We start from the raw sequence: 25929 nt of genomic DNA, 5'->3' as shown, positions 1-25929 counted from the left end.
CAGATAAGAGCTCATAGACTTTCTGCCCAGGCTAGCTTTGAGCCTTCTGAGTAACTAGGATTACAGGTGTGAGACACCAGCACCCAGCTCATAAGATGATCTTAAAGCAGTTAATTCAACATCTAGAAGGTAGATGTGACCATGCCAATTAAACTTAGTTAAGAGCAACTGAAAACCAGAAGTAAGATGGCTCAAGCAATACAGAAATATATTCCTGTCTTATCCAAAGGGCTCCCATTGGACTTTTCATTTCATCTCTCCACCATTGCCAAGATGTGGGGATCTTTGTTTACACACTGTCCAAGCTTCAACCATCAGATTTTCACTTTCATCAACAGCAAAGTCTTAAATTCCGTTGGTCCAAACTTCACCCATTAACCATAGAAACAGAACACTAGGATTCTCATGTGCTTAAAACACATTGGAAGACAGCAGCTTCCATCAGAACAAGATGTAAGAGGAGCATGCGCCCACAGAAATGGGACATTTTAGGTCCAGGAGTATCTCTATAAAAGATTATATATGGGGCTGGGAAGGTGGCTCAGTGGTAGAGCAATTGCCTTGCATGCCTGAGGCCCTGGGTTCGATTCCCCAGCACCACATAAGCAAAAAGAAAAAAAAAGCCAGAAGTGGCGCTGTGGCTCAAGTGGTAGAGCACTAGCCTTGAGCTGAAGAGCTGAGGGACAGTGCCCAGGCCCAGAGTTCAGGCCCCACGACTGGACCCCAAAAAAAAAAAAGAAGATTATATGGACTGCTGGGCCCTGGTGGCTCACATCTGTAAAATCTAGCTACTCAAAAGGCCAAGATCTAAGGATCAAAGTTAAGAGTCAGCCCAGAGAGACAAAGCCAAGGGTCCCTTAGCTGCAAATCTACAATTAACCAGCAAAAGGCCAGAAGTGGAGGTATGGCTTGAGTGGCAGAACCTCAGCCTTGAGGAAAAAAGCCAAAGAAAATCATGGGGCCCTGAATTCAAGCCTCAGAGCATGCAAAAATAAAAAAAAAAAATCATATGGGGGTGGGGGGAGAATGCAGTCATAAAATTCAATGCATAAAAATAAGGAAATTGACACAGAACTAGAGGGAATCACAGAACTAGAGGGAATCAGGGAAAAACATACAACAGCGGGACCCATCAGCTGCACTGGACATTGATCAAAATGAACTAAGCAACTCAATGGCAGCGACGGGAGGGAGGGAACAAGTGGGAAAGAGGGAACAGCTGATGCTATGCAAAACAAAAGAAATGTTCATACCACCAATGTGGAAGAAATAACTGTATCGCAAAGCTCATAGAACTCATAAATGTTATAGACCACGATAGACAATTTGCCCCATGAAAGTTAGAATGTGTTTGTGACTTTAACTAAGCATCACTATCCCACAATACTGTGAAATTTGGGGAATTATGTAACCACTTAATCACAATAAAGAATTTGAAAAAAAAGAAAAAGAAAATTGAGGAAAGGGATGGGGTTGGAAGGCACAAGGGGGAATGGTGAAAGAGGTGACATCAATCAAGATGCACTGTAATCATAAACTGCTTTGGTGAATAGAAACTCCTTTGTACAATGACGTAAAGATAAATTTTGAAGAAAACATTTAAAAAATATAGGCAGGCGGGTGCTGGTGATTCATGCCTGTAATCCTAGCTACTCAGGAGGCTGAGATCTGAGGATCACAGTTCAAGGCCAATCCGGGCAGGAAAGTCTGTGAGACTCTTATCTCCAATGAACCACCAGAAAAGCAGAAGTGGATCTGTGGCTCAAAGTAGTAGAGCACCAGCCTTGAGCAAAATTGCTCAGGGACAAACTCAGGCCATGCGTTCAAGCCCCATGATCATCCAACCAAATATATATATATATATATGTATATACATATATATATATATATATCGTATGGGCAAATGAGATTGCAGAAATGCCATCCGTAGCAACCCACCTTATTGGCACAGAAATGCACTGGTTGAACTTCAAAGGAAAAAAGAAAAGGAATATAGCTATAATATAAAACACCTACATGTAAAGATATAGAATATACTGTGTCTATGTAGCAATATACACATATAATACAGGTTTGAAAAAAATCCTTCACCACAGTACCACCACACGAACCTTCGTAATCTACAGACCCGGGTCTTTAGCAATGTTGTTTCAACTCTGGTCTTGCTCAAGTTCCCCTTGACCTCTGACCTCATCCTAGAGAGAAATCTTCAGAGGGTCCTTTCTATTGTCACTCACATGCACCTGTCCCACAGGATGCTCTGTGGGTAGATGTAAGATTACAGACAGGGACTGCCCTGGGCTTCTCAGGGAGTGCTCACGCACTCCTCTGCCTCAGAGTCTGTGGGCAGGTCATGGACGTGGTAACTGATAAGCCCAGAGGCTCCCACCAATCACTAACCACCACTCCACAAACCAGCAATCATCTGACTCCACTTAAAATCACTGGGAAAAGTTTTTTGTTTAAAAAAAAGAATCTTTGGCCTCACTGTCAATTCTCAAGTCTTAACAGAAAAATGATTCTGCGGCAGTTCAAAGCGAGGAAGTATTTGCTTTTCCACACTTTCATGCAGACGCAGCAGTCAGTGTTATTTGGATAACAGAAACGAAACTCTCACTAAAGGCATTCAAGAGTCGGGGCCGCACTTGAAACTCACATCGCCTTTCCTCTCAAGGTAATGGCGCCTGGGATCGCTATCTCTAGTTCATGTTTTTCTTTGTGACAATACCAGGGCTTGAACTTGGGGCCTCCCTCAAAGCTGACACCTTACCACTTGAGCCCCCCTCCACTTCTGGAGTTTTTGCTGGTTCAATGGAGACTGTTTTTAAAAAAAAAAAACCACATGAACTTTCCTGCTGGGGTTTCAAAGTGCTAGTCTCAGATCTCAGCCTCCTGAGTAGCTAGGATTACAGGCATGAGCCACCAGCAACACCCGTCTTTATTTTTTAAAGCATTTACGAAGGGTTCGCAGGTGCCTGGAATCTGAAAGGGACTCCATTTTCCTAAATCGATAGTATTGCTTGGGAATGACACAGCAATCTCTCCTAAGAACTCAGAAATAAGTGTGCCCTCTGACAGGTTTTCAGAGGGGATGAAAAACTTCAAAGTGCTTTGAAATTTCATCAGTGTTTCCATCTTCCGCACAGACAAGAGCATCACAGGGAACAAGAAAATTTCTCCAGCTTTGTTAATAAAGCTGTAAGCAACAGATAGAACCATACAGCCGTCCCTCCGGAGAAAAGTGGTCAAACAAAGCCTAAAATATCCCTGCAATCCGTGTATTGTGAAATTGTCACTCTATTGCCAAATTATGAACTCTCGGCCAAGCTGCAGACACGTTTCACAAATCTAGTGACACATAAGCAGGAAACAAAACGTATAAGCAAGAGCAAAATAAATAGCCAAAGTAAAACAAGCCATACAGACTCTGAAGTGAAAGAGTCTGTACCAAGCAGTTCCAAACTGGAATGTCCCATATTTCCTGTACCATGGGGAAATGAATAGGATCATGTCACCGGGTGCTTTAAGAATGGAACTCAAAGCTGGCTGCTTTATAGACTCACATCTGTAATCCTAGCTACCCAGGAGACTGAGATCTGAGGACCTCAGCCCAGCCCAGGTAGGAAAGTCTATGAGACTCTCAAATGTCCAATGAACGACCAAAAAGCCAAAAGTGGGGCTGTGGCCCAAATCATGGAGCACTCAATTTGAATCCAAAAAAAAATTTCAGGAACAATGCCCAAACCCTGAATTCAAGCCCTAGGACGAAGAAAGAAGGAGGAGGAGGAGGAGGAGAAGGAGAAGGAGGAGGAGGGGGGAGAGAAGAGGAGGAGGGGGGAAAGAAGAGGAGGAGGGGGGGAGAAGAGGAGGAGAAGGAGGAGGAGGAGGAAGAGGAGGAGGAGGCAGGGGCTGGGGGGGGGGGGGGACTGAACACCTAAGCTAACAGACAGGAAGATAGCCTGGGTACCTGTAAACCACTGGTGACAGCAACCATGTTCACTCTCCCTAAGTTCTCAGCAGTGGCCTCTTAACTCACTATATTAATTACTCAGAGGGGAGAGACACAGCAGTGGCTCTTGCTAATGGCACGAAGCTCCCAATGCAGGAAGCAGAAGATGAGTCATGGGAAAGTGTAAATGTCCTTCTTCTTTTATTCCCATCTCTTTGCTCATTGTTGTTGCTGTTTTTAAGACTCTCATCTAAGAATCAAACTCTAGTTGTATCTCTGAATGGGTTCGTGCACAGATATGAGCTATTAGTCTGAGACTGGGCCTGTCACTCTGGAAGAATGGGGACAGCACAGGGGCCCGGCCATGCAGGCAGCTTAGTCGAGGGAACTGAGACCCTCGGATTCACGTTTGTGTGTGTGCCTTCTCTTCACCTGTTCCCCCGACATTCCTATGGTGGAATCCTAGTTCCAGCACTGCAGAATGTGCCTGCAACTGGAGAGAAAGTCTTTAAGAGGGAATTGAGTTGAAAAGAAGTCCATTGGAAGACCCAAATCCATTCTGAATGGTATCTGTAAGAAGGGAGGGTGAGTCCAGGCACCGATGGCTCATGTCTGTGCTCCTGGCTAGATGTGGATCCACGGCAGAGCATTGTCTAGCGTGTTCAAAGCCCCGGGTTCCACGATCGACATGCAAAAAACAGCCAACGTTCAAGATCACATAAGAAATTAGCCTGCAATGAAAACAAAATAAAAATAAAGCCTGAAGAGGCTCAAGAAACTCAAAGGCTACAAGTTTCCCAAGAAATCCCTACTGGGGAACATGCTTCAGGATGCTATAAAATTTACACACACACACACACACACACACACACACACACACACACACACACACACGCTGAGGAAGAAATACACTGCATGCTAATGGAAATCCCTTGTGTAAGGTAGATGTGTGTGTGTATGTGTGTGTGTGTCTTAAATATAGTATGTATAAGTATACACACACACATATATAGCAAAACATCAAAACACTGAATTTGGCAAGGTATTCCACCCTCCCAATAAAGGGGGGGGGGTTATTTTCATAAAAAGTCTCACGAAAAGCACAAAAAAAATTAAATCACACTTAATTCTATCTTGTAGGCCTTACCTTTTAAGTGAAAAGCCTAAAAAGCCATGGAATGAAGGCTGCTCTAGAATTTCTGGGCTATCTAGTTGTTATATTAAGACTGATCAAATGCCAAAATCATTTCTCCCTCTCTACTTGTAGTGAATCCGGGCAGGAAGATTTAATGTGATGAAATGAATTTCCTTGCTATTTGGAGAATTCTCTGGTAAGATACACAATCCCTTTAAATTTTCCTAGGCAGCTGCTAGGGGTTGCTAAGGAAGTGATAGAAATAGAAGATATCCTAAATAAATAATTAGTGATTTCTGAGGTGGAGGAAAGAGGATCTTTAGATGTCTCTTATGTTTTTCTTTTCAGGCTTTCCTATCTTAGAGACTGGACAAGTCTCTTTCCTTGCATCTCCTTACTTCCTTGATCTCTTCTGTTCTACAGAACAAATGCAGAATCTTAAAGCAGTGAACAAGAAGAGGGAGATTTAGGGATGCCCTCCTCATGCTCACCTTGATAGAAAGGCTGTGACCCAAGCTCTCTATCTGTGCACAAGGTAAGGGAACTCACAGTATGTCTGATTTATTTTATTCGGTTGTATTCCAGGGAAAGATTACATTGAAACCAAAGTCTTGAAATCCGACATCTGTTGTTTTGGCATCAGCATCCACTTCTTTTCTTTAATAACCATATTCTACTTTTGCTCTGAGAAAATGTTCTGTGTCTCATTCTCTGTCCCTCTAGAAAAAAATAATAATAATACTGAGCTCTACCTATGCTCCCAGAAAGGCGGGGCCTCCAGCCTCTTGTAACCCTGGCAACAGAGACTTTTGACTGATGGCTTGCAGGACCCGTGAGATACCTAATCAGATACATGAGGGCTCTTAGCAAAGACTTCTGGGACAAAGATGGTAACCTTTTCCAACTGCCCTTGGGGGGAAAGAAGAGGGCTGGCACTGTGTGAGGTGAATCTTGACCATCAACTCGACCGGATTAGGATATGCCCAGGAGACGCATAAAGGCCACCTCTGTGTGAGGTGTTTCCCGAGAGAGGATAAATGTAGAGGAGAACTGCTCCTAATGTGGATGGATGATATGGAATGAGGTTGGGGGTAGAGGTAGAAAAGACAACCATCAAGACAGACATTCCATCCTCTCTGTTCTCTTCCTCCTTTTTCTTCTCCTTCTTCCTCTTCTTCCCCTTCCTCCTCTTCCACCTCCTCCTCCTCTTCTTCCTCTTTCTGTATCTGTTCTTCTCCTTGCCGTGGCCATTGTGAAGTGACCTGATCCACTCCACCTTACAATCCATCCCATAAGGATCTGAAACCTCTTAAATTGTCAGAAAAATAAATAATTCTTTCCTTTAAGGGGTTTACGCCATGTATTTGATATCTCTGTCTAAAACACACCCATTTTATAGCAACACGGGAGTCAAATTTTAAGAATGCAGCCAACCACCTCAGTTGAAAATAGTAGCAGTAAGTTCTAATTAAGCCACACTGAAAATAAAAATAAATGTAAAGGTTTAAAAAATGATTCCCAGCCTTACCGGAGACTTCTCAGAAACATGAGCCATTCAATCGCTGTGTGTGTGTGTGTGTGTGTCTGTGTGTCTGTGTGTCTGTGTGTCTGTGTGTGTGTCTGTGTCTGTGTGTCTGTGTGTCTCTGTGTGTGTGTGTCTGTGTGTCTGTGTGTGTGTGTCTGTGTGTGTGTGTCTGTGTGTGTGTGTGTGTGTGTGTGTGTGTGTGTGTGTGTGTGTGTGGTTCATGCTCAGTTCAGATTTTACCTGAGATTTGCACCTCTAATAACCAGAAGAATAGCAGCCAATCAAGATCTGAAGCTGGAACCAAGTTTTGAAGATGTTTTGTTTCTTTTTGTCTTCCTTTTTCGCTTTTTTTCTTTTCTGTGTATGTGTATGTGCCAGTAACCTTATACTCTTGCTTGGCATTTCCATTCACCACTGCATTCTACCACTTAAACCATGCTTGTAGATCTGGATTTTCACTAGTTAATTGGAAATAAAGATTCTTACAGATTTGTCTGCCTAGGATGGCTCTGAACTTGGATCCTCAGGTCTCAGCCTTAGTAGCTAAAATTATAAGCATAAGCCACCAATGCCTGACTTTTTTTAAGGCACTCAACAGATTGTGATTTCTGAATGATTTCTTCCTCCTGGAGGATGAGAGGGGAGAGAGAGCAAAGAGAAAGCACCGAAAGGGAAGCTAAGAGCTTTTTGGCTTGACAATATAGAAGTGAATGACAGGTAAGTACAGAACTGACTTGCTGCTCTGTTTGAAACAAGGATAGCAGGGTCAGGAGAGATCAAGGGGGCTTGTCAATTAACATCATCACTCAATTTTCAGATTCTTGGTGGGCAATATACCCACCTAAGAACTGGTTATGCACTGTAATATTTTCTTACGTTAAATGGTAGCATGGTACATTCATTGTCAGGATTCCACTGGTCATAGTAGTAGTATGGGGAGGGGGGGAAGTTACCCAACAATATTCTTTCTACACCTGTACACAAACACATTGCTTCAGAAGGCGGAGAGGAGAAAAATATCCAACTGCACTTTGATATGATTTGTTAAATGGCTCAAGGCATCTATTTTGATACCTGCTTATTGTTTCCTGAAAGTGAACCTTGTGCAATGCCTGCCATTTTATGAGTTCGGTAAAAATTGTGCAGGGTTAATCTAGATTGAGAAGGAGCCAGAAAGCAGCCAACGTTGCCTAACCACCACCTGGTGGCAATGCGTCTAAATAACAGGGATAGCTGAGAGATGCATAATAATCATCTCCGACCCCAGCACTCTGATGTCATTGTATGGTACTGGATCAAAAGTAGGTCTCTGCAGAATGAGAGAATTAAGAGCTAAGTTGAAGCTGGGGTACCAGTGGCTCATACCTGTAATCCTATGTAATCCTAGTACTGAGGAGGTTGAAATCTGAGGATCACAGTTCAAAGCTAGCCCAGGAAGACAAATCCAAGAGATTCTTATCTCCAATTAACCACCAAAAAAAAAGCTGGAAGTGGAGATGTAGCTCCAGTTGTAGAGAGAAAAGGCAAACACACACACACACACACACACACACACACACACACACACACACACGGAAGCCTCTATCAGGGTATAGTAACTATGGTATATGAAATAACAATACCACATCTGCCCGTATTTTCCCATGAAGAGAGCTCTTACCTCTAGCTGTGTACAAGTGGTACAAGAAAGATTCCATAGAAGAAAAGACCTCAGAAAACACAAAGACCTAGCCAAGCAACAGTGGCTCATGCCTGATTTCCTAACTACTCAGGAGGCTGAGATGTGAAGATCACAGTTCAAAACCAGTCCAGGGGGCTGGAAAGGTGGCTCAGTGGTAGAGGGCTTGCCTTGCAATGCATGAGGCCCTGGGTTCGATTCCTCAGCACCACATAAGCAAAAAGAAAAAAGCCGGAAGTGGCGCTGTGGCTCAAGTGGTAGAGCACTAGCCTTGAGCTGAAGAGCAGAAGGACAGCGCCCAGGCCCAGAGTTCAGGCCCCACAACCGAACCCCCCCCCAAAAAAAAAAACCAGTCCAGGCAGGAAAAGCTGTAGATTCTTATCTCCAATTAACCACCAGAAAAACTGAAGTAGCACTGTGGCTCAAAATGGTAGAGTGGTAGCCTTGAGCACAAAAGCTCAGGGAAAGCGCTGAGGGCCTGAAATCAAGCCCCACAAACCAGCAAACAAACAAACAAAAGAAAACCCACCCCTGTAAGATGTATCACTGCAAATCTATATTTATACAGGTGTATATGTAAACATACACAATACACATGTGTGTACACATGTACACATATCACATACACACACACACACACACACACACACACACACGCTTGGACAATGGAGCCCCATTTTCTGCTGTGTTCCCTCTGACCATGCAGCATGAGTGCTGCATAACTTTCGTTGTGTAGAGGAGAGATAAATGGCAATCTTAGGTAAGTCACAAGTACCATTTCCATCTTCAAACACTGAATATTCCCATCATGCTCTACTCCATCCACTTAGCAAGAGACCCAGTGTGCCCTGGAAGTGATATTTTCCATCCAGAATAAAACTAAAACAAGGAGGACCGTGAGAACATCCCAAAGGGTGTGTTGAGTGCTAGAAACATCTGTGGAAAGGTGTTGTATTGGTACCCTGTTGCTGCTGTAACAAGAATCCACAAGCCTAATATATATATATTTTTTAATTTTTTTATTTGTGCCTGTTCTGGGGCTTGAACTTGGGGCCTGGGCACTGTGCTTGAGCCTTTCAGTGCTCAAGGCAAGCACTCTAGCACATGAGCCACAGCAGCACTTCCAGGTTTTTCTGTTTATGTGGTACTGAGGAATCGAACCCAGGGCTTCATGCATGCTAGGCAAGCACTCTACCACTAAGCCACATTCCCAGCCCCGAGCCTAATATCTTAATATACATATATCACCTTATGGCTCTGGATGCCCAAAGCTTGCAATGGCTCTCAATGAGCTAAAAGTAAACTGACAACAGCTACATTCCTTTAGGAGGTGCTAGATGGGAAAAAATCTCTCTCCTTGAAAATCTCCTTAGGTTCTAGAAGCTGTTCCCATTCAGTGGCTGTTGGCCCCTCTCTCTCCATCTTCAAAGCCAACAAGAGTTGACTGGGGTCCTTCTCATGGTGACATGGCTCTCCTCCATCTTTCTTCTCTATTTGTATGGTTTCTTAGGAATTATCTGGGCTTATCTAAATAACCCAGGGCCATTTTCCTTTTGTAAGCCAGCAGGGTTAGCATTTAAGAATCTTAATTCCCCCCCCCACACAATGTAATTCCCCTTAGCCGTGGAAACTACAATATTCCCAGGTTGTGTGGAATAGGACATAATCCTAATTGCTCTGCCTACCACCAAGAACACTGGATGCTAATACAACAGCCTGGAAGGGCATCTGGGTGGCAACCCAGATGCCCTTCAATAGATGAATGGGTCAAGAAAATGTGGTGTATACACACACACACACACACATACACACACACACACATATTGGAATTCTATGCCTCCATCAGAATGACATCGCCCCATTTGTTAGGAAATGGAAAAACTTGGAAAAAAATTATATTAAGTGAAGTAAGCCAGGCCTAAGGAAACATAGGTTCCATGGTCTCCCTTATTTGCAATAACTAGTATATGTCTGAGACAAGTAGAAAAGGTCAAAAGCTATGTACATATGACCAGATCAGATGAAGTTAAGTGAAATGAACCCCAAAGTAGGGACACAAGTGTTTTTTTCTTGTTTGCTATTGTTTCTAATGTATTTATTTATAAGGTACCATGTGATTTTTTTGTTGTTGTTGCTTTGTATGTCCCTTCCCCACGGTATAACCCCTGTTTTCACTGTATTTGATGTCGGTCTAATTTGGGGAAGGGAAGGGAAAAAACAAAATATTTAAATAGGGATACAGGTTGATCCATTGTAACAATGGGATGTACAAGACACTACTTTGAAAAAACAAACTTTACAATTTAGGCAGGAGGGTGGGGGGGTGAGGGGGGGAAATGTAGTTGTGGAGGTGGGAGGGAAGGGATGGTAGGGGAAAAACAAAGGAGGAGGCAACAATGCTTGATAGGAAATGTACTCATTACCTTGCTCATGTAACTATAACTCCTCTGTGCAATATTTTCACAATAAAAAACTTATTTAAAAATTTAAAAAGCCTGGAAGGTATGCAGGAAATAGAAGTGATGGGCCAGTTGAGAGCAAAACAAGAGACTTTTCCTTTCGGTCAGTCCCCTAGCTCATCACATACAGGGGAGACTTTGAAGCAAGCTTGGCCTGCTGCTATTTACATCATTTCAGTTACAAATAAACATCCACCGCACCTGTGGTCATGTGATTACAGAAGAGTTAATGCAGACTCTCGGGAGAATTTTCCAGAACTTTATACAGTCTGCGTGCAGAACATTTGATATCCATGCTATAAAATAGTTTCTGTAAATTAAACCTCTTAATCTAACTTTATGGTAAGAGTGCTTGTCCTGTGTCCTGTATTTCAGATACTCCCTGGAGTGCAACATCCCAGAAAACCAATTACCTGAAGGAATTCAGGAAAACGTGCACGGATTAACAACAACGAACCTATGTAGACAAGGTAGCTCCGGCTCATTACCATTATTCCCCACTTGCAAAAAAAAAAAAAAATCACCACAGGATTAGGAAAGGCTGTTGTGCCCATTTTAGAGATGAGCAAATGAAGATGCACAGGCTAGCTAGACTACCTACTTATCTATACAGACAGGCAAAGAAAGGCAGAGCCCAGACTCAAATCTTTAGCTTCTTCCTTTCTCCCAATACTACATGACACCAAATAGTCAAACTGCCCTATGATAGCAGAGTTGTAGTTACACGCAAATATTCCCTCAGTACCACTAGCTCTCAAAGGTGTTACTTTTTAGGCAGAAACTTAAACCTGAAAGCATAAGCAAAGGTGTAGCTACAATGATTTGTAAAGTTACATACAGGTGTGTGTCTATGTGTCTGTGTGTGTGTCTGTGTCTGTGTGTATGTCTGTGTGTCTGTGTCTGTGTATGTCTGTCTGTGTGTCTGTGTGATGTATGTGTGTACACACACGCACCAGTACTAGGCCTTGAACTCACAGCCTGGGCACTGTCCCTTAAGTTTTTCTCACTTAAGGTTGACAATCTACCACTTGAACCACAGCTCCACTTCTGACTTTGTGGTGGTTAATTGGGGGTAAGAGTCTCAGAGACTTTCCCATCCTGGCTGGTTTCAAACCAGAATCCTCAGATCTCAGCCTCCTACATAGTGAAGATTCCAGGTGTGAGCCACCAGTGCTCAGCCATTTCACTAATTATTAGTGAAAATAATTTTTAAAATGTTGTTTCACTATGTATCTGAGTCTCAAACTTAAAATCCTCCTGCCTTAATCTTCCAAAATACTGGAATTGCAAGTGTGTGTGCCTGCTCCTGGCTCTAATTATGAATTTTTTGCTTACTATAATTACACTGTTATTAAGGTGATGCACATAAGCCAGGTAACGAGTACATTTCTTTTTTTAGACAATGTTACCCCTTCTTTCGCTTTCCCCCCAGCTTCCCTGTCCCATCCCTGCCCACAAGTTACATAGGTCATTTCTAACCAGAGCTCCCATGAAATGTATATGTTCTCAGAAACCTGGGGTAGTGCACAGAGAGGGCCTTTTTGACTCATCACTACATTAATTCATGTTAGTCTACCTATGGTAATGACTAACAAACGCCACCTACCGAGAGCCTACTGTGTGGGGATACTGCTCTAGATATTAGCAAAGAATGAGACTTTGGACAAGACATTTGCTCTGTATAGTTTATCACCAACTAATAAGAAGAAAGCAATTACAGGGGCTTTGGACAGCAAAATATGGTCCAAGAAAACAAAGCAGTAACAAAGTTCAGAAGTGGAGGAGAATCTTTTTTATTTTCCTTCCCTCCTTCCTTCCTTTCTTCTTCTCTTTCTCTCATTCATTCATTTTCTTTTAGCTTAGCTTAGTGTGTTTGTGTGTGTGTGTGTGTGTGTGTGTGTGTGTGCGCGTACATGAGTGCATGCGCGCACACACTCACTTGAACTCAGGGCCTGGTTGCTGCCCCTGAGCTTTTTCACTCAAGGCTCTACCACATGAATCACAATTCCACTTCCAGCCTTTCGGGTGGTTCACTGGAGAGAAGAGTCTCACAAACTTTCCTGCCTGGGCTGGCTTCAAATCACAATCCTCAGATCTTAGCCTAGAATTACAGGTGTGAGCCACCGGTACCCAGCCCATTTATGTATGTTTTAGAGCCAGGATCTCACTATGCCATCAGGGACAGCCTACAACTAGTCATTTTCCCACCTCATCCTCCAGAATGCTGGGATTACAAGCATGCACCACTACACCCAGCTCAGAAGAGGGGTCTTTCAATTAAGTGGTTGGGAATGGTCTTTCTAAAGAGCTATAAATCTGAGCCAGTCTTCTCGAGAGAGAGAGAGCTAAGGAGACACTAGCATGTGGCGATCAGGGACAGAAAATTCCAGGAAGAGGGACTGAAAAATAAATAGGACTTCAATGTGAACAGCCACCACCGAACAGAGAGCATGTCTCTTCCGGTAGACTGTGAGGACCAGATGCTGCACTGGCCTGTCTTGTCGTGATCTGATGAGCAGCAGCCCAGGGAAATCCAAAACACAGAAAATGCACATATGTATTGCTTACTGGCAGAAGCCACACTTCCAATGCAAAAGAGACCTGGGAGAAACACAAGGAAGTATTGTGCGTTTGTGGCCACACATCTTTGACTAACAACTTTCCATTTTGGAATCAAGTTGTCTTGCTCCCGCCCCCTCTCCCACACATCACCCCCTCTGCTTGCAAATGTGTCAGTTACTGTTACGTGCCTGTGATCCAGCACCTGACACCAATCATTTGAAGGGGGAATGATCTATTTTGCTTATTGTCCATGGTGGGTTATCCCAATGCGTTCAGTCAGAACATCATGGAGGTGGGAGCCTGAGGAGGAAGCTGTTCCCCTCATGGTGGACAGGAAGCACAGTGAAGAACCAGGAATCAGGTATGACCTGCAAATGCATGCTTCTAATGACCAACTTCCCCAGCTATGTCCTACCTTGTAAAGTTTCTAGAACTTCCCAAAACAGATCAAGAGCTGGAGACCGAAGAGGCAATACTTGAGTCCATGGCAGACAGTTCACGTTCACGGAACACCATCTCTACCTCTCTCTGGAGGTTCTTGCAAAGACTGAACCAAGTTTGATACCTGGGGCGGAGCCCAGCACAGTCAGTACCGGAGGTGTCTACCATGTTTACTCCTCTACCACTGCTAATGGTCTTGCACACCAAAATGTTCTTCTCCCTATGATAGCCACTGTTTTGTACCCAAATCATCTTTTTATTGAACCTGTGATCATTAATTTATTCAACCAGCAATCCTCACCTTGACCTACCACCCTGCCTGCAAGCAATCACAGCAGTTTATGACTGAACAGGAATAGTGGATCTTGCCATCATTTTCTGTCAAAAAAGTTATAGAAAGTAAGGAAACTCTATATAAAGTACTGCATTTGGGTATTACGTATATAAGCAGTATTTTTTTCAGACACACACAGACTTCTCCCCGCCTCACCCACCCTGACCTCCATTTAGGCAGCCAAGAATTATACCAACAAGCAAACAAAATCAAGGAGGAAGAGAAACACCTCTCGGGATAGCATGGAAAGGTTTTTTCTCACAAAACTCTTTGCAATGTTTGCCGAGTTTATTCCTAGTGACCTCTGTCTTTTCATTTGGTCCTACACAAGAATATTTTCTCCCATTATAGTTTCAAAAGGGTTCGTTCTGGAAAATTGGAAAACTATAGCTCTTGCAATAGCTACTTCCTTACCAGTCTCATTAATGAATTCTACTACTGTTTCTAACAGGTTTATGGGGAGATTGTCTCTCTCAGGTTTTCCAAAAATAGAGGAAATTGCTTGCAAATAAGGATAGTTCTACCTTTCCTTTCTTTTTTCTCACCTAATTGTATTATCTAATAATTCCTGAACAATGGTAAATAATAGTTATAATAATAGATATTCTTATCTTGTTTTGGGTTAAAAATGGGAATTCTCCCATTAAAATGCTAAAGATGGTACTAGCTGCTAGTATATTGTTTTAAAAGAAACAGATGTTTATCAGATATCTTTTTTGAGTATCCATAAAACAAATAACAGGAGATGTATGTATATGTGTATATGTATAAATACACATGTGTATACATATATATGAACAATACATCACATTAAATTCTCAAGGTTGAACTACCCTTCCACTTTTGGTTCTTGATCAAAGTTTTTCAATATTATCATTCCCATGTCTGTTTCTGTACTGGGTGAACTCTTTCCACTCACTAACCACGTTTGGTTCATGTTTGAGTCCAGCACTTATAATATGTATTTAATGAATAAATAAATAAATAAGCCCAGCACTTATAATATGTATTTAATGAATAAATAAATAAATGAATAAATGAATGACCCATGCAGAGTTAAAATGCTAAATCAGAGCACAAGTCCTTGTCCCTGTCCCTGAGCAGATTTTGTATTTAATGAACATCTGGCTTAACTAGTTCCCTTCTTTCTAGCTGCAGAACCCTTGAACACCTTTTTCTCTATATAGAAATTATTCCTTGCAGTTTCAGTGGGGCTAACCCCACTGTACCCCAACCACCAACCTAAGCCAAAGAGGCCCAGACTTAACTAGGGCACCATACAACTACTGCTGTGGGAATGGATCATTCCCAGGGCAAAGGCATCTCCAGGAATTTTCTACTGAATGTCTTAAAATAATTCCAACAGGAAATAAAGGAATAAAGTATGTTCATCTAGGGTGACTATTTATCATCTTGACTAAAATATGATGAGACAACCTACTCAAGAAGGAAGCCGAGTAGAAATAAACAGCAGAAGAAAAAAAAAGAAAAAAGACAGAGGTCTTTCAGCCCCTGGATCCAACTTTTCTCGAAGCCCATTACCTGCCTTACCTCAGACTTCTTGGTCACAGAAACTTTAAAAATAAATAAATAAATAAGACATTTAGTTCCAGGCACCGGTGGCTCATGCCTATAATCTTAGCTACTCTGGAGGCTAAGATCTGAGGATCACAGCTCAAAGGCAGCCAGTTCAGGAAAGTCCATGAGACTCTTATTTCTAGTAAACGACTCAGAAAAAGCTGGAAGTGGTGCTGTGGCTCAAGCGATAGTGCACTAGCCTTGAGCAAAAGTAGCTCAAGAACAGTGCTCAGGCCTTGAGTTCAAGTCCTAAGACCAGAAAAAAAAAACACATTTATTTTGTGTCACTTCCATCTTTTGAAGTTATATATGTGACATATATATGATATATATGTGATGATATATATGATATGTCATGTATATGTATGTCCTGATACATGCTTTTGTTCCCCTGTAAATAACTAAGTATTCCTAAAAGTTAAAAGCAATTTTCTAAAGGAAAGCAATTGTTAACTAGTGAGAGTAGAATAAAAAAAAAGTCAACCTCTTGCTTTTAATTAATAGCAAGATTGGCTGAAAGGTTCCCTCAGTGAATCATAATTTCAGATTGAAATTCCCCAGGCAGTTACAGAAATGGCTTGTTAAGCGGCAGGAGCCAACGGAACCTAGAGATGGCTTCACCGGAGAGGAGTTTCCATCTGCCCAGAGAGACCATCCATTATGCAAAAGACAACCCTTTACTACTTCCCCCCACACACACACAATTCACACAACTCCTGCCCTGTGTCATTCACCTCGAGCCTCAGAGCCTCTCCCCTGATTCCACAGGAAAGTACAAAAGAGCCAGGCGCTGGTGTCTTACACTTGTAATCCTAGCTGCTCAGGAGACTGAGAATCGAGGATCACAGTTCAAAGCCAATCTGGATAGGAAAGTCCTCTAAGACTCTTATCTATAATGAACCAACAGAAAACCAGAAGTGGAGCTATGGTTCAAAGTGGTAGAGTGACAGCCTTGAACAAAAAGAGCTCAGGGATGGCATCCAGGCCCTGAGTTCCAGCCCCACAACCGACAAAATACTAACACTACTAATAATAAAATAAAAATAAGTAAAAAAAATTGAAAAATAATATATATATATGTATGTATGCCTGGCACAACATATAAAAATAAAACATAAATCCTGCCATGATCGCTGTGGCCCACCAGCAAAAGCCACTAGGTCACAGGGTACGGAAGGTAATGCGGTTTTCAAGAGCATCCTGTATCCTTGAGGGCTTTGACTTCTTCTGAGTCCAGAGAGGAGGACACCCTGCCCTGGCATTCTCCAAACCTCACTTACTGGGTGAGTGTCCTCCATGCCACCAAGAGATTCAGGCATTACCCAGCTGGTAGCCCAGAGAGGCCTGGCGACCCAGGGCCCCTGTGAGAACCCTCCAGTGGTTACCTAGGGACCCAAATGCCTCCCCCTCTGTGCCAGTAACCACAGACCACATCCTGGAATCCGGTTTTGATTATTCTCAGGAGTGCTATTCAAGAGCTGCTTCAGGGCGTATAACCGCTCCTTCAGACATAATCTTGAAATAAAAGACTATATTCAAAAGAAAAATGCATTACAGCTTTCTCTTTAGGGCCCTCTCTCCTGACGGGCATGATAGAAGGGAGGCACTGGATGAAAATAAAGGAGAAAGGCAAAGGAGAAAGAAAAAAGTAGGGGCGGGGGGGGGGGGGGGGGAGAACAAGTCGGGGGAGGGGAGTGTCCTCTACATCCCTAACTCCACAGGAGGCCCTGGAAAAGCTACCTTAATTCATCCTCAAGCAGTCCTTCGGAAGCCAGCAATCTCAAATCCATTCTAAAGATGGAAAAATTGAGGCGTAACGATAGTAACTTACCCAAGGTTAGGGAATGAACAGGTTTGGGGATAAGAGCAGACAAGCTGGGAGAAAGTAAGGGAAGGGCTGTCATGACTCAAAAAGAAATGTATTCGTTCAGTAACTTGTGTCACTGTAACTCTTGGCACATCACCTCTACAATAACAATACAATATATTTTAAAAGTAAGCATGCAATGATTATGGTTCAGATTATGGTTCGGTATAGTCCAAACCATGTAGCTTTGTTGTAGTAGATTCTTCCCTCTACAGGGTCTAATATGTTCCTTCTAATCCAAGTATTCAAGTGAGTGAATGAACCCTATGGAGATAATACAGCCTCATCACCAAAGGAACAAGGCTTCAATATAAAGAAATTGACACCCAGTGGAACAAAGCAAAGCCCAGATCCCATTTTAAATACATCTAAGAGCTTCATTCGGTTGCCCAGAATCTGTAAGTTTAAGTTACATATATAAATATCAATGATAGGTGCTCCTGATTAATGAGGAGAAAATTCAACAATTTTCCTGTTGCGGATGTAGCTTAGTGGGTAGAATATTTGTTTAACATGCCTGAGGCCTTGGATGTCAAACCTAGCACACACAGCACACACACACACACACACAAAGATATAGATAGATAGATAGATAGATAGATAGATAGATAGATAGATACATACATACATACATACATACATACATACATACCATACATGCATACATACATACATACTCTGGCGTGGTAGCATCTATCTGTAATTCCCACACTGACGGCAGGAGGATCAAAGGTTTGAAGCCATTTAGGCTCAAAAAATAGCAAGACCCTTCTCAGAAATAAAATGGCTTCTCCCATCTTTAGGGAAACCTAGTTAGGAACACACAGTTAATTTGATTGTGAGGTCTCTTCCCGTGCCTCAACATCTGTATTGGTATCGAGATCTTCCGGTTATCGTGGCAGTGTTTGAGAGGCATGTCCACTGTGGTGTTATAAAAAGCTGCTTATAAGGAGAAAAGAAAATGAAGCAAAAATAGCACCCAGAAGCCACAATTCTGGGACAGTTGGAAGAACATGGGCCTGGGTCTGAAGCAGGAATCACAGGTCAGCGGCCAGCCAGCTGAGAGTGGCCTACAGATGGACTTCATTCATCCCAGTGCTGGCCTACATGGCGCTTTCCAGACACTGAAATCTCTAGCCAACTTCGAAAATCTGAGATTTTTCACAGCAAAATCTGGCTTTCCGGTATCTCTTACAGAGTAGAAAATCTCATAGCCCTGACACCATACTCCCTCCTGGGAGAGGGCGGATGAACGGAACAACAGCAGTCCCTTCCACACAGCACGGAGGGCCCGCTCTTCATTTTTGCCCAGGATAACCTAGACCGTGATTCGCCTGTTCACGCTTTCTGTGTGGCTGGGATGATAGGTGTAAGACATTATGCACAGCTATTGGTTGCAATGAGTCTTGGGGTCTCTTTTGTTTAAGCCACCATCCTCCTGATCCCTCCCATGTAGCTAGGATTACAGAAGTGAGCCTGGCCTGGTCCTGCTAGTCTCCTGCCCCTGAAATCTACCATCTGACCACTGTAAATATCCTCAAGCTTTGCTCTGAAAGATTCTGCAGCGGTAATGTTGCAAAGCCAGTCATAGCTGGGCTTTTCCCCAAACAAGACCAATAAACCAACATTATTGCTCTCCATGGTCCAAGGTAGAGCTCACAAGACACCAGGATGAGAGCCAAGCCCATTTGAATTTCTACTCTAACACATTCCTTTTCTCTAGAAATCCATTCAATGTATCATTACATGTATGCTTCCCAGCAATCTTACCAGGAAGAAAGAGGTCTGGCCGAGTCAAGTGAAGCCAAGGGACATCTAACTGGTAAGGAACGCATACCAAGCTCCAACTCCGTTTCATGTGGCTACACAGAGAGTGCTTTTAGAATAAAGAATAAACCTACCTATAATCCTAGCTATTCAGGAGGCTGAGATCTAAGGAGAACACAACTCAAAGCCAGCCTGGGCAGGAAAGTCTGTGAGACTCTTATCTCCAATGAAACCACAAAGGGCTAGAAATAGAGCTGTGGCTCAAGTGGTAGAACATTAGCCTTAAACACAAAAGGTCAGAGACAGTGCCCAGGCCCTGAGTTCAAGCTGCAGAAACCACACACACACACACACACACACACACACACACACACAGCAATTCTACCCTTACACTTACATACACACACACACACACACACAGCAATTCTACCTTTACACACACACACACACACACACACACACACACACAGCAATTCTACCCTTGCTACTCAAAGCAAGGCACAGGAAGAAACAGCAGCAGGAGCATCCAGATCATGTTAGAAATGTAACTTCTCAGGCCTTCCTCCTCCTCCTCCTCCTCTTCCTCCTCCCCCCTCCTCCCCCTCTTCCTCTTCCTCCCCCCCTCCCTCTTCCTCCTCCTCCCCACCTCCTCCTCCCCCTCCTTCTCCCTCCTCCTCCTCTAACAGGCTGGATCTGAATCCACAGGTTAAATCCCCCTGTGACTCATGCACTCTTCCATTCTCAACAGCTAATTCTACCCTACGCAAACCCAACCCAACCACAATGTGAGGTAAAAGTGTGCTTTGAAATTTCCTAGGAGCCAAACTGAAAAGGTGACAAGAAGGGAAATTAATTTGATCATAGATCTCATCTAGCTCAACCTTAGTATCGGAATTTCAACCTGTCTTCCAGGGAAATTGTCAATGAGCAATTTAGCATTCTGTGTATTTTTGTACTTATAGCGCCGGATTTCAGTTTGGGTGGTTTATGGGTTCAATGGCCACATGCAGGTAGAAGCTATCACATTGGGCAAAAATGTTCTGGGTCACAATTAGCTGCTGCTTCTTTTTTTTTTTTCCTTTTAATAGGTTTTATCACATTCTGAATTTTCTCTATATGCTTGCTGGTTTGCTTTGTTGAGGTCTGCCCGGTCCTTCTGCTAAAACAGAAGGTCCAAGAGAAGAGGAATTGAACCTGTTTAAGTCACCATCAACTTTAGTCTGTACCTAAAACCGTACGGGGTGCATGGTCAGTATTTATCAAAGAGGTATCAGACCAACCAGGCTTGCCTCTGTAGTCCTAGCTACATGGGTGGTAGAGAGCAAAACAATTGTGATTTGAGGCTAGCCTGAGCAATGGAGATCACAAGACCCATCTCAACCAATAGCTGTCCATGATATCACACACACCCATCATCCCAGCCATACAGGAAGTGTAAATAAGACTGAAGTCCAAAATATCCTGGGGAAAAAAACAAAAACCTTTGGAGAAAAAAAAAAAAAAAAGACTTGCAAAGGTCTGGAAATGTGGCTCAAGTAGTGGAGCTGCCTGACCAGCACTAGACTTTATAAACTCCCAGTAACAGTACCACAGAAGAAGAAGGAGAAGGAGGAGGAGGAGGAGGAGGAGGAGGAGGAGGAGGAGGAAGAGGGGGAGGAGGAGGAGGGGGAAGAAGAGGGGGAGGAGGAGGGGAAGGAGGAGGGGGGGAGGAGGGGGAGGAAGAGGGGGAGGAGGAGGGGGAGGAGGAGGGGGAGCAGCAGCAGCTGGGGAAAGCATATGGTCGTTTTGGTATTAATGGATGGCAATGAGGGGTGAAACACTTTGAAACTGGAAAGCTGCAGGTTCAAATCTCAGCTCAGACACTGGCTCACAGTGACCCAGAGCCTCCCAGAACAGAGCAGACGCTGCCTGCGGAATGACAACACTTGCTAATGCTGTTCATAGCATCCTCCAGACGCTCAAATGCCACAGCGCTCTACACAGCGGTCTGTAAATGCTGATCTTTCCATCCATCCTTCCTTGTCTCCAGGTACCATGAGAGACCACGGGACACTTTCCTCTCCTTCCTCCACAGAGCTGATACTCATCTCTCCAAACATCTTCCCGGGGTTTCTTTCCCATGGCCAACGAATCAAATCATGCCACATCAACTCTCATCACCCAGGAGCTGTGAGAAGACCACAGCAGCATCATGGTCCCTGTGTGGCAGGACACCACGTGAATCCGTGTCACTTTGATGAGTTCTGCATAGGCAGCCAGGGGCCTACCCAAGTCCCATCCTTCATAAGAGTACAAGGTCTCTGTCCAGACAGCTCATTCTGGAAGCTTCATTTGTCGAAGGGGGACAGCAAAGCAGTGCTGGATGGGCTGAATTCACCCCAACTCCTTAATCACTGACCTGTTTCAATTTGCTAAGCAGAGCTAGCTTCTCCAAAGACTTCATACACACACACACACACACACACACACACACACACTAATCCATTCATCAATGCTGCCCAGTGAGAGAATCTGTTGCTCAGAACTGTTCTCCAATGTGTTTATACAGCACATCAGATTAACGGCGTCAGGAGCAAAGCAAATGCCCGGATTTAGGGATCACTGAGTGTCACCCAAGAAAATGAACCTACTCGAGTTGATTAACTGGAACGAAGGAACCTGAACCAGCTGTGTTTGACAGCAAGCGGCCCCAGTTTCTTCTTGAGGACTCTCTCTTGGTGAAAACCCCAAATCCTGAGCCACGTCACGTACAGAATCAATAGGCTGCTGGAAACTATGTTTAAAAAAAATTAGTGTAAATAAATGATAGGGGAAACTTTACCATGTTATAATTAACTTGGGGATCTCGCATCAGGCAAATACACACTATAGCATTCCTGGGTACAAAAGGGAATGGTCGCAGGGAAGTAGAGATTCCTTATCTGAAAGGTTTACCGTTGGACCAAGGGTTCCAAAGCGATGGGTTTAAATCAAAGCTGTCGTTTCTCTTCTGCAATCGAGTATGACGCTGTGAGACAGAGGGGAGGTATGAAGAGATGACATAACTTATGAAAACCTCACACATGTGAGGGGTTATTTTGGTTTTTGTTTTGCCATGGTCTGCAAAATAAGAGGGCAGAGCCGCCCACAGGCAAGGCTGGCATTAGTGGGCTCTTCCGAAGCCCAGCAGCTTCCAAAGGGCACTTCCATTACAGCCAGGTTTCACATCACCACCGTTCTGTGTTCGACAGACACATCTTAGCAGAAAGCTCGTTCTCAAGAGGATTTTTGGCTTGTCCAGTCAACCCCACCCAGTATGGCAAAGATCAATCAGAGGCAAAGAGGTGGAAGCAAAGGAATGAAGAACCAGACCAGGAGAAGTTGCATGATCATCTTAAGTGAGAACCAAGCCTATCTCGTTCTACCCACACGGATGGATGGATGGATGGATGGATGGATGGATGGATGGATGGATGGCTATTAAATATTGACATGGATCCTCCCTCCACCCCTCCCCTGCCCTGCCCTGTACCCCCGGTGCTGGCTGGGAGCATCACCAGTATGTCTTCAGTCCTCACATTGTGACAGTGAGGGAATTTACGTACCTTCTCTTCCCAGCTTCAGTGTAAAAAGAACCTAAGAAAACCTGTCATATTCTTTCCTTCACCTCCAGAAAATCCCAGACCCTATGAGGACGCTTTCTTGCCTCAAGCACCCCTCAACTTTAAACTGCCTGAAGAATATACCCCTTTGAAATTCCCAGCAGCTGCAAAGAACCGCAAACACATGGTGGAAGGATTGGATTTCTTTCCTCCCTGGAAAGGGCTCCTGACTCAAGAGGTGCAGATAAAATTAGAAAAGGGGGTCCGTGGGGAGAAAAGGCTTCCAGGGACCCCACCAAAGAAACCCAAACCTTCCCATCACTAACAATTAAACAGCTAAACCCTTCCCAGACATCCTTCCCTGTCTCGATTTTGCTGTTTTTGCATTAATCATCCTAACACCTTTTTTAATTATAATCACAAACTGGAAGCCATGGCTTGTGATGTTATAAATACTGATTTTCCCCCCAGTTAAATTAGGCATTTGCTGTTTTATGTTTTGATAGGAAGGGACTGTCTGAAGCCTCCTAAAACATTGCAATTAGTTCTTGCTGTTGAAACAGACAAGACATTAACAGACACATTCGGGCTGTTGCCGTGGAATGTGCTGGAATGTTTATGCCTACATGTCCTTCTCTCAAGCTTTTAAAAGCATAAGGCAGATTTTTTTTTTAACTGAGAAAAAAAAAAGAAACCAATCCAGTCCCAATACCCACCATTCCCTGTTTATTTATATATTTCTGAAGTCATTTTTAAAACTTTTTTTCCCCCAGGTAGTGCTTTAAACCTAGAAAGCACAGCTCTGAGCAGGAAGGCAACACTGTCACCCCACAATTTTATCTAGTGGCTCCATTGAAATGGTAACATCTCTTTCAGCCAAGGGAAGTTGTGTTTCTGTTTGATGCCTACCATTATTTATTGAAATGCAATTCGAGATTGGAGGGGGGGGCGGGGACAGTCATCTAGCTCTAGTTTCCCAGAAAGATGGCAAACAGGAGGAAAGAAGGAAAGAAAACCAGAGAGGATTTTTTTTTTTTCATTTTTTTTTGCCTTTAGAACTTTCTACACGCTGGTTGTTATTTAAAGGTATGGCTGGGTGAGAAAGGTTAGATTCTCCCTTCATTTCACTTGCACTGAACTTTCTAGTCCTCTCCACCAGCCCCACCCCTTCCCCTCCACACCACCAGCTGAGGGGCTGGCTGCTGGTGGGAAGGTAAGCACGCGGTCACCTCACTAGACATGAAGTTGCCATCAGTCACCAAAGGAGGGGGAGATCAGAAAGAGCACCGGGCAGGGGAGCAATGCTCCAGAGCTTCAACGGTTCCTTCAAAGCACCAACTGTGACTCAGTCATCCAAGCCCTTGATGCAAAACTCAACCCGGAGCGCCGTTCAACCCAAGAGAGACAGAAAAGTTGTTATTCTGGGGGACACATCACCCCCTCCCACCCCATCTTTACTGGAAAGCCAAAGCACCAGGCTCCTCCGTCTTCCTTATAACGATCCCCTGGTTCCTTTTGCTTTGACCTTAAGATACTAAAGTTGGATTCCAGCCACCCCGAGGGAGATGGGGTGCTCTTTCGAGGGACTCTTGGGGATCCCCGAAGCCCTTTGTCAATTTAGCTCTGCCATCTGGTTCCTCCTCCGTGTCCCCCACACAGGATCCCAGAGTTCTAAGGTGTTGGGGGGTGGGTAATAGCCTGCTAACAGCCCCCCCACACCCCACCGGTATGAAGGCTTAAGCGGGTGGGAGGGGGGGATCCCCAAAGCTGGGAAGATTCCCACAGCAGGAGGCTGAGGGCCAGGACGGGACCCGAGCTCTGGCTGCCCTGAAATCAAGTGATGGGGGGGGTCGCTTTGCCAGCTGGAGTCCAACCTTCCAAGCTACACCCCTCCCCTCCCCTGAGTACCCTCAGCCAGGACTCTGGGGGGGGGACCCCCCGTGGAGACCCGGGCTCTCCGGATTGCGCCTAGGCATCTCGGGGAGGCAGGGGAGCCATGCTTCCCCCGGGAGCCCCCCCCACCCCCCGTTCCCCGCGCCGGTGCGCGTCCCGGCCTCGCTGGGGTCCTACCTGTACCACTCCAGCCCCTTCTCGTAGTTCCTGTCGAAGAAGTGCGGCTCCACGCCCACCGCCCGCACGTCCGGGTGCACTCGGATGGCCTCCAGCAGCGCGCGGGTCCCCCCTTTCTTGACCCCAATGATCAGCGCCTGGGGCAGCTTCTTCTCCCCGTAGTCCGGGGTGCTGGCGGCGGCGCCGCCCCTCTCGGCGCCGCTCTCGTTGGCCGCTCTCCGGCCTGCGAGCGGCTCGTCGGCGGCGGCGGTGCTGGACTCCGGCGCGTCCCGGTCCCCGGGCTGCGCGCCCGGCGCGGCCATCGCCTTGCCGGGAACCAGCGGGCTCCGGAGCCAGGGGTCCCGGGCGCCGCCGCCGCCGCTCGCCAGCCCCCAGCCGTCCGGGCCGGGCGCCGAGGGTCGCTCGGGGGGTGGCGGCGGGCGGCTCCCCGCGGCTCGCGTTGTCCGGCGGCGGCGGCGCGGGCGGCGGCGGCGAGGGGGCGCCGGGGCGCGCGGCGGGAGGCGGCAGCGAGGGCGGCGGCGGGCTCGGCGGGGGCTGCGCGGCGGTGCCCGGCGCTTCCTGCAGCGCCAAGGGGAACTGCAGAGAGCCCGAGCCGCCCAGGAGGCTGTAGCACAGGTAGGTGACGGACAGGGACAAGGTGCACATGAAGAGCAGCTTGCGCGCCGGCGGTCCCTTAGCCGAGGCGCCGGGCGGCGACGGCGGCGCGGCGAGAGGCGGAGGCGGCGGCGGAGGCGGCGGCGGTGCGGGCCACCGGGCCATCGCGGCTCCCCGATCGCGGCGGCGGCGGCGGCGGCGGCCCCCGGCGCGGCCCGGACATGGTTTCAGCCGCCGCCCCCGCCGCCACCACCACCGCCGCCGCCGCCGCCGCCGCCGCCGCCGCCGCCGCTGCCCAGCCGCCCCGGCTGCATGAAGCGGCGCCCCTGCGCCCCCGGCCCCGGCTGCTGTCCCGCGGCGCCCGGGGGGAGCCCGGCCGCATGGCCCCC

At 45.5% G+C, this 25929-nt stretch overlaps 1 protein-coding gene across 1 annotated transcript in view; it reads right to left on the bottom strand.

Annotated features, from left to right (window-relative positions):
* Nucleotides 1-25705, bottom strand: part of Hs3st4 (heparan sulfate-glucosamine 3-sulfotransferase 4) — a 332723-nt gene extending 307018 nt beyond the window's left edge. Inside the window, 2 exon segments of the mRNA XM_042689824.1 lie at nt 24947-25368; nt 25370-25705. Of these exon segments, the coding sequence (XP_042545758.1) occupies nt 24947-25368; nt 25370-25705 (758 nt within the window).
* Nucleotides 25706-25929: the final 224 nt, after the last annotated feature.

This window comes from Dipodomys spectabilis, unplaced genomic scaffold (assembly GCF_019054845.1).
Source record: "Dipodomys spectabilis isolate Male_0828 unplaced genomic scaffold, ASM1905484v1 ptg000127l, whole genome shotgun sequence".
NCBI classification, from domain to species: Eukaryota; Metazoa; Chordata; class Mammalia; order Rodentia; family Heteromyidae; genus Dipodomys; species Dipodomys spectabilis.
This window is presented reverse-complemented; position numbering and strand designations above follow the sequence as displayed.